At 39.5% G+C, this 8,398-nt stretch overlaps 1 protein-coding gene across 1 annotated transcript; it reads left to right on the top strand.

Annotated features, from left to right (window-relative positions):
* The first annotated feature begins 7,768 nt into the window (after nt 1–7,768).
* On the top strand, nt 7,769–8,089 carry LOC139699858 (uncharacterized protein YscB-like). Its single transcript, XM_071598281.1, has one exon. It carries the CDS (start codon nt 7,769–7,771, stop codon nt 8,087–8,089), a length of 321 nt encoding a protein of 106 aa, XP_071454382.1.
* Nucleotides 8,090–8,398: the final 309 nt, after the last annotated feature.

Genomic DNA, 8,398 nt, shown 5'->3' with positions numbered 1-8,398 from the left:
ACAAGTTTATTCATCTAAATCTATATTGTCCCCTTCAAAGTAATCCCCATCGACTGCAACACACTTATGCCAGCGCTTGATCCAATCCTCGAAACATTTTTTATATTCGGTTTTCGGTATGTCCATCAGTGCTTCCTGCGATTTTTCCATTACTTCCTCTCGGCTGGTAAAACGCGTTCCCCGTAATGGTTTTTTAACTCGATTGAACAGAAAGAAGTCACAGGGGGCCAAATCAGGTGAATTCGGTGGCTGTTGGATGGTATTTGTTGCATTTTTCGTCAAAAAATTACGCATAATGATAGCACTGTGCGACGGTGCGTTATTATGGTGCAAAATCCACGAGTTTTCTGCCCACATTTCTGGTCTCTTTCGGCGAATTGCTTCACGCAAACGTCTCATAACGCCCAAATAATACTCTTTGTTTACTGTCTGGCCTTCTGGCAAAAATTCATGATGCACTACACCGTTGTAATCCATGAAAACCGTCAGCATTGCCTTCTTTTTTGACTGAAAACGACGTGGTTTTTTTGGTCTCGGCTCATTTGGTGAACGCCATTCACTTGCTTGATGTCTGGATTGCGTGTCGTACTCATAAACCCACGTCTCGTCTCCAGTAATGATCCTTTTGATGAATGTGGGATCGGATTCAGCCTCGCAAATCATGTCTTTTGCGACGTCAACACGGTCTCTTTTTTGCATGAAATTGAGGTCTTTTGGCACCAACTTTGCTGCTACACGACGGAAACCCAAATCATTAACCACAATGTCTTGGGCGGATCCATAGGCAATGTTCAAGTCCTCCGCTATTTCTCTGATGGTTAATTTGCGGTTATTGACCAACATTTCTTTTACTTTATCAATTTTTTCACCGACTTTCGATGTCGATGGTCTGCCACTGCGTTCATCATCTTCGATTGACTCACGACCACTTCTGAACCGCTCGTGCCACTGGTAAACGACCGTTTTTTTTAGAGAATCGTTGCCGAAACACTTTTCCAACATTTCCAACGTCCGTGCGCCACTAAATCCGTTTTTTACGCAAAATTTAATACAAGTTCGTTGTTGCAAATTTAAATCCATTTCTGCAATTGTAAAAAATCGCCAACACACACAGCGATAGATGTACTCTTGGCTACGTAACTTTTGCAAATGTCAAGTTATGACACTAAGATTTAAAGGGAATATCAACAACAGATGTACCAATTTAACAAAAAAAACAGAACTCAAATCGGAACGATGGGAGCGCCACACGGTGGTTATTCCGGGAACTTTTTGATCAAGGTAGTATATATATATATATATATATATATATATATATATATACTAGCTGAATACCCGGCTTTGCACGGGTTAGGGAGAAACAATAATATAAATATACTACATAAATAAAAACAACAAATTATAAAGTACAATAATACACTACTTCATACAAATTTAAGAATCTTTTTTATTTAACACCTGTTTATAAACTACATATTTTGTTTCATATCCAGGAGAAAGAATATATAAATTTTCAGGCGAACCTACTCTGGAGCAAGCAACATAAAGTTGCCCGTGGCTAAAACATGGCGATCTTAGATCAACACCACAAAACTTTAAAGACTGTCCCTGTGATTTATCAATGGTAATTGTAAAAGCTAGCCGGACTGGAAACTGTAATATTTTAAAGTTGAAGGGAAGATCAGTTGGGATTAGAGGTATCCGTGGAATAAAAATTATTTCACCTTTTCCTTTTTCAGTTAAAATGACTGCCTGGATTATATTTTTCATTAATTTTGTCACACACAATCGTGTCCCATTGCAGAGTTTTGGTGGATCTAAATTTCGCAATAAAATGATTGGAGATCCTACTTTAAGTATAAGGCGATGTTGTGGCAATCCAGCTGGATTAAGGGAATTTAGGAATTCCGTTGGATAATTGACGGCTTCGTCAGCATCCACTACGGTATCAACCGATTTATATTCAATCACGTCTCCTGGCAGCATGGCTAGTATCTCCTTGTTAATTTCATTAACATCATCGTTCTTAGGAGCAAGAATGGCTCTTTCTCGAAACCATTCTAAATTTTTATAATTTTGATTAACGTTAGGATAGACTGCTTGTATCATATAGCGGACAGTTTTCACCGATACACATAAATCTGATGACAATTTTATCATACCAGATGCTTCAATAACTAATCTATCTTCTCCAATCTCCAAAAGTTTATTTGCAAAATTTTTTGGCTAATTTCTTGGACATGATTCCATAGAACAGAATGTTTTAAAAAGGCATAAATTTCATCGGCTGGAGTCGATTTTGGAATGACAGGAAGAGTTTGACGGAAGTCTCCACACAGGAGTACCAGAGCTCCTCCCATTAAACTGCAGTTTCCTCTAAGATCTTGAAGTGTTGCGTTGAGGGCCTCAAGAGATTTTTTATGAGCCATCGTACACTCATCCCATACTATCAATTTACATTCTATAAGAACTTGTGCCTGGCCGCTTGTTTTATTTATATGACATGTGGGATTTTCTTGTTGGGAAATATTAAGTGGCAACTTAAGGGCAGAGTGGGCTGTTCTTCCTCCTTCCATTAATGTCGCTGCAATACCTGAAGATGCAACGGCTAGAGCAATTTCTCCATGAACCCTGATTTCAGCGAGAACTAAATTAATTAAAAATGTTTTTCCCGTGCCACCAGCAGCATCAAGAAAAATGATACCTCCTTCTTGTTTATCTACTTGATCCATTATTGTTTCGTACGCGAATTTCTGATCTTCATTAAGAAGTGGGTTTTTATCCGCGATGTATGCTTCTAAGTCTAAGACATTGTAGCTAGTTTCACGTATATAATCTGGATAAAATACACCCTGTTGATCTTGTACAGGTGCAAAAAGACCGAGTTCCACTAAAGTCTTGTTAACCATGGTGATACACTTTTCCTCCAAAATAATCAAAGTTTTATTAAAAATGTCGGAGTTAAACGTAATATCCAATGTAGGATTTTCACTTCGAACTTTAGCCAGTATATCCTCACTTATTTATTCTTTATATTTTTCCCATAATGTTTTTGTGTTAGATTGATTACAGGAGGTTATTATGATGGCAAACAAAATTCAGATTTGTCCTGGAAGAGAAATCAAACTGGCCTCTCGCAATGAGTCATCCCAGTGTTGATCTCCCTCTAGCAACCCTAAATTCTGGCAAGCTTCTCTGAATGTCTCACATATTTCTACATTTACCGTTCTTAATTCTGCAAATGAGCGAGGTCCTCTAATGGTATGTAGAAGTATTCTCAAAAAATAACATTCGGCGTTGTTAGGATGGACTGTGTAGACTCGGCCCAATGCGTCACATGAATAAATATTATTCTCAGGATCAAAGTTGCCCATTTTTCTTCTACAAAAGACTTTCCTTGATGTATTCCACGTATAATATCTCGGCAATTCTGAATACAATAGTGTTCTTGCAAAAGTATCCTGCTGGCATAGTTGGAAAAATGCTGTTTCTATGACAGCAAAAAGTAAACAAATTACATACATAAAAACAAACACTCTCCTTTATATATGTATATATATATATATATATATATATATATATATATATATATATATATATATACTACCTTGATCAAAATGTTCCCGGAATAACCACCGTGTGGCGCTCCCATCGTTCCGATTTGAGTTCTGTTTTTTTTTGTTAAATTGGTACATCTGTTGTTGATATTCCCTTTAAATCTTAGTGTCATAACTTGACATTTGCAAAAGTTACGTAGCCACGAGTACATCTATCTCTGTGTGTGTTGGCGATTTTTTACAATTGCAGAAATGGATTTAAATTTGCAACAACGAACTTGTATTAAATTTTGCGTAAAAAACGGATTTAGTGGCGCACGGACGTTGGAAATGTTGGAAAAGTGTTTCGGCAACGATTCTCTAAAAAAAACGGTCGTTTACCAGTGGCACGAGCGGTTCAGAAGTGGTCGTGAGTCAATCGAAGATGATGAACGCAGTGGCAGACCATCGACATCGAAAGTCGGTGAAAAAATTGATAAAGTAAAAGAAATGTTGGTCAATAACCGCAAATTAACCATCAGAGAAATAGCGGAGGACTTGAACATTGCCTATGGATCCGCCCAAGACATTGTGGTTAATGATTTGGGTTTCCGTCGTGTAGCAGCAAAAGACCTCAATTTCATGCAAAAAAGAGACCGTGTTGACGTCGCAAAAGACATGATTTGCGAGGCTGAATCCGATCCCACATTCATCAAAAGGATCATTACTGGAGACGAGACGTGGGTTTATGAGTACGACACGCAATCCAGACATCAAGCAAGTGAATGGCGTTCACCAAATGAGCCGAGACCAAAAAAACCACGTCGTTTTCAGTCAAAAAAGAAGGCAATGCTGACGGTTTTCATGGATTACAACGGTGTAGTGCATCATGAATTTTTGCCAGAAGGCCAGACAGTAAACAAAGAGTATTATTTGGGCGTTATGAGACGTTTGCGTGAAGCAATTCGCCGAAAGAGACCAGAAATGTGGGCAGAAAACTCGTGGATTTTGCACCATAATAACGCACCGTCGCACAGTGCTATCATTATGCGTAATTTTTTGACGAAAAATGCAACAAATACCATCCAACAGCCACCGAATTCACCTGATTTGGCTCCCTGTGACTTCTTTCTGTTCAATCGAGTTAAAAAACCATTACGGGGAACGCGTTTTACCAGCCGAGAGGAAGTAATGGAAAAATCGCAGGAAGCACTGATGGACATACCGAAAACCGAATATAAAAAATGTTTCGAGGATTGGATCAAGCGCTGGCATAAGTGTGTTGCAGTCGATGGGGAATACTTTGAAGGGGACAATATAGATTTAGATGAATAAACTTGTATTTTTAATTTTCTGAATAAATTCCGGGAAATTTTTGATCAAGGTAGTATATATATATATATATGTGTGTGTGTGTGTGTGTGTGTAATTATATATAACGATTGTACGGAAAAACTCACACGAGCGGCACAATATAACACACATAGAAAAGAATAGCAACATTAAAAGAACACTCACACGGTAAATTGTTCGAGCTTTCGGCCCTCTTAAAGGCCTTCTTCTAGTCTTGAAAAAGGCCTCTGAGAGGGCCGAAAGCTCGAACAATTAAGCGTGTGAGTGTTCTTTTAAATGTTGTTATTCTTTTTTATTTGTGTTATATCGTGTCAGCCCATTATATATATGTAAATATATATATATATATATATATATATATATATATATATATATATATATATATATGTATATATATGTTTATATATATATGCATATATATGTTTATGTATGTATGTATATATATATATATATATATATATATATATATATATATATATATATATATATGTATATATATATATGTTATATATGTGTGTGTATATATATATATATATATTTATATATATATATATATTTGTATAACATTTGGGTGGCTTAATGGAACATAAAAAATAGTTTAAGTTCTTGCCCTTCTCTGAACATTTCTTTGGTTCAGACACTGAGTCTGGAGTTCACCACCAGAATAAAGTCAGAAACTTAAACAATTTGAAATGTAAGTTTCCTTTTACGCGATATGTGGCAAAACCATTTCTATATATCCAAATGTTAGTTATCCTAAGTTTTGTTTCCTAAAATTGGAGCTGCACGGTTAAACTTTGCATGAGCTCAGCGTTTACCCAAGGCAGGAATTACGCCTTGTGAGTCGATTATGCCATGGACCATTGATTGCAGAAATCTTATCTATTGATGCTCACCTACTTAAATTTAATAGCTACTCTAACTTTACTCTTCACCTCCTTAAAGTATCCTATTCGTAGCTTGACTCACTTTTTTGGTTAAGATCTTCTGTCCGCAACTTTGCACGTAAATTTCTCCCTCAAATTTATGTACAAATTGTAATTCCCCTGTCCATCAAACAATGGTGATGACTACAATGTCTCACAGCTTGGAATCTTGGAAGAGATATTTGGAGGAAATTCCCTCGGAGGGAAAGCTGATCTGCCAAAGAATGCTGCTGAGTCAGTAGTTAAAGTAATGCGACGCGAGGCGATGGGCTTTGAATTGTTCCACACTTGCCCATATTCACCCCCGTCGCAAATCTTTTGCCAATGAGTGCATGACCTAAGAATGGTAAACTTGGCGGTGGCAGAGAACATGCAGTGCCCTGAGGCACCCACCTGCCATTCAACGCTGATGTGTCTCCTTTTTTTTCTCTCACCCTTGAATAGGTGTTCCGACGGTGGGGGCACTTCTCCTCTGGGAGCGATCTGCGCGTCGCGGGGAAGTGACCTTTGCGTTAATCTGTGGAAGGAGGATATATCTCAGGTCTCGTCTTCTCAGAAGATGACCTGGGTGGACTGCATTTAGAGGGGGAAAGGTCAGTCGTGCCTTTTCTCCTGCTTTCACGAACTGAAGAAGTTCCGGAGGAGTGGTGGTCAGTTCAGAGTCCAGACGTGAAGACGGAAATAAGGCCAGGCAGAGTCAGCCACGGAAGCCGGAAATCCCTCGATGACGCCCTCACCCACTCCTTCCTGACCGGTGGGCAATTTTGCCAACATTTCCCGCGCTACGTATTGCACCTCTCAATGAAGGTTGATTTGCATTTATATCGTTTTTTTACAAACTCTTGTAAGCATATAAATATTCAGATTTTCATCTAACCATCCTTCAAAAATATATATCTATATTCGAATTAAATAACTCATTTATCTCTAACTTATAAATTGACCTTCTCAAATTGGCCCGACAAATCTCCCCTCCGTGGAATAAATCTGGAAGGAGAAAATTGTGCTTTTTTTGATAATTAAAGAACGCTTTATTGTTTTGAGACAATAACCAGCGCAGAATAACGTATGTGGCAGCATTCTTAAGAACGACGGCAGTAGTGGAATTGTAAATTTGCCTCCGTCTACGGGTATTACAAAGACGTTTGGTTCAAGCCCACTTCATTTTCCTGTCGCAAACAAAAACTACCGAAGTTATACTCAAATTATTGAGAACCGTAAGTTAGTAACAGCTGTAAAAAGTAATAGTGTGTTTTTGGTGTCAGGCGAATGAATAAAAAATCGCCTCAATAAATGAATAATATTATTCTGCGTGGTACAATAAGTTGCCAATTTAGGCTTTATTAATCCGAGCCTTTGCTCAGGAACCCATTTTCAACTTTTAATCTTTATATCGCACAAATTTGATCATTTACACAAGCTCATTCGCGCAACGAATTGTTTTAGTTAAGATGTTGCGCATTTGATTGGTGAGACGAATTCACGCAAGATGTATCCTAAGTCAATTATCAATATAATAACGCTTTGACGTTCCACACCCTTGAAATTTATCAAAATTTTGCGAAATCGTACGTCGAATTGATTTTTTTAATAAGTCAGGTATTGCGATTGTTATATATATATATATATATATATCGCGAAAACAGCCATAATTGGAATTTATTTTAGTAAGAAGTTTGAAGGATTTGAAGACATTTTAGACGCCCAATAAAATAGAAGTCTCGGACTAAAAATTGTTCATCGGTCTCCCAGAGACGTTGTCGCACAAGCGTTTCCGGAGCAGAAGTGAGGGACCCTTTTGTTTCACCCGACGGCCATAGCGAGAGGGTAAGAAGCTACCCTTTAGGCAATAAGTTACGCTACTTGGGCGAAGGAAGGTTTTTCTCGCGATTCGGGCATTGAAGTTCCCGATCGAAGGGCGCGACCGGGGGCCGCAGTACCGCCCGAGGGAAGATGGCGCACCAGTTTTGGTTCTCGTACCCTCCGCCCGGTAGCAGCAGCAGCAGCTCAAGCCAACAGGGCAGCAACCAGCAGGGTCAAGGGGGGGGTCAGGCGAGGGGTCAGCAGACGGACGAGGAGAAGCGGGAGAAGCAGGAGGCGGCGGAGAGGGCCCGGGCGGCAGAGGCGCGCGCGGAGGCGCGAGCCGAGGCGCGGCGAGAGATGCGGGAGCAGCGGGAGATGCAGAGGGAGCGGGAGCAGCAGGCGCTGCAGCGGGAGCAGAGGCAGCAGCTCTACGGCGAGTGCCCCTCTTCCGCATCACTGCAGTCAATGTAAGTGCCATTACAACGCCCAGCGTGCAGCCATTATATTGGCAGCACTCGACGGACTACACTTTGGGTTTCATCAAAGACTCCGGAAGCATTCAACCTGATTCGATTACCGACTGTTGTACCTGCCCGCGTTAGTGTCGGAGTTTGATATGTGTATGAAATTTGATACAAAAAGCACTGTCCCGCACCAAACATTTAGTTAAACGTATGCCTGCCCGCAGATATTTTTATTTTTGGAACTTGTTCATTAATTGTAATTTTTACATTTATTTACATCTTGGTCTCAACTCTGTACATCGAAGTCCCTAAGTGT

Source organism: Hetaerina americana, unplaced genomic scaffold (genome assembly GCF_022747635.1).
Source record: "Hetaerina americana unplaced genomic scaffold, ioHetAmer1.1.p SCAF_93, whole genome shotgun sequence".
NCBI classification, from domain to species: Eukaryota; Metazoa; Arthropoda; class Insecta; order Odonata; family Calopterygidae; genus Hetaerina; species Hetaerina americana.
This window is presented reverse-complemented; position numbering and strand designations above follow the sequence as displayed.

What these genes read in the sequence shown, in the direction of transcription:
- LOC139699858 (XM_071598281.1), top strand. Translation starts at nt 7,769, where the DNA reads ATGGCGCACCAGTTTTGGTTCTCGTACCCTCCGCCCGGTAGCAGCAGC.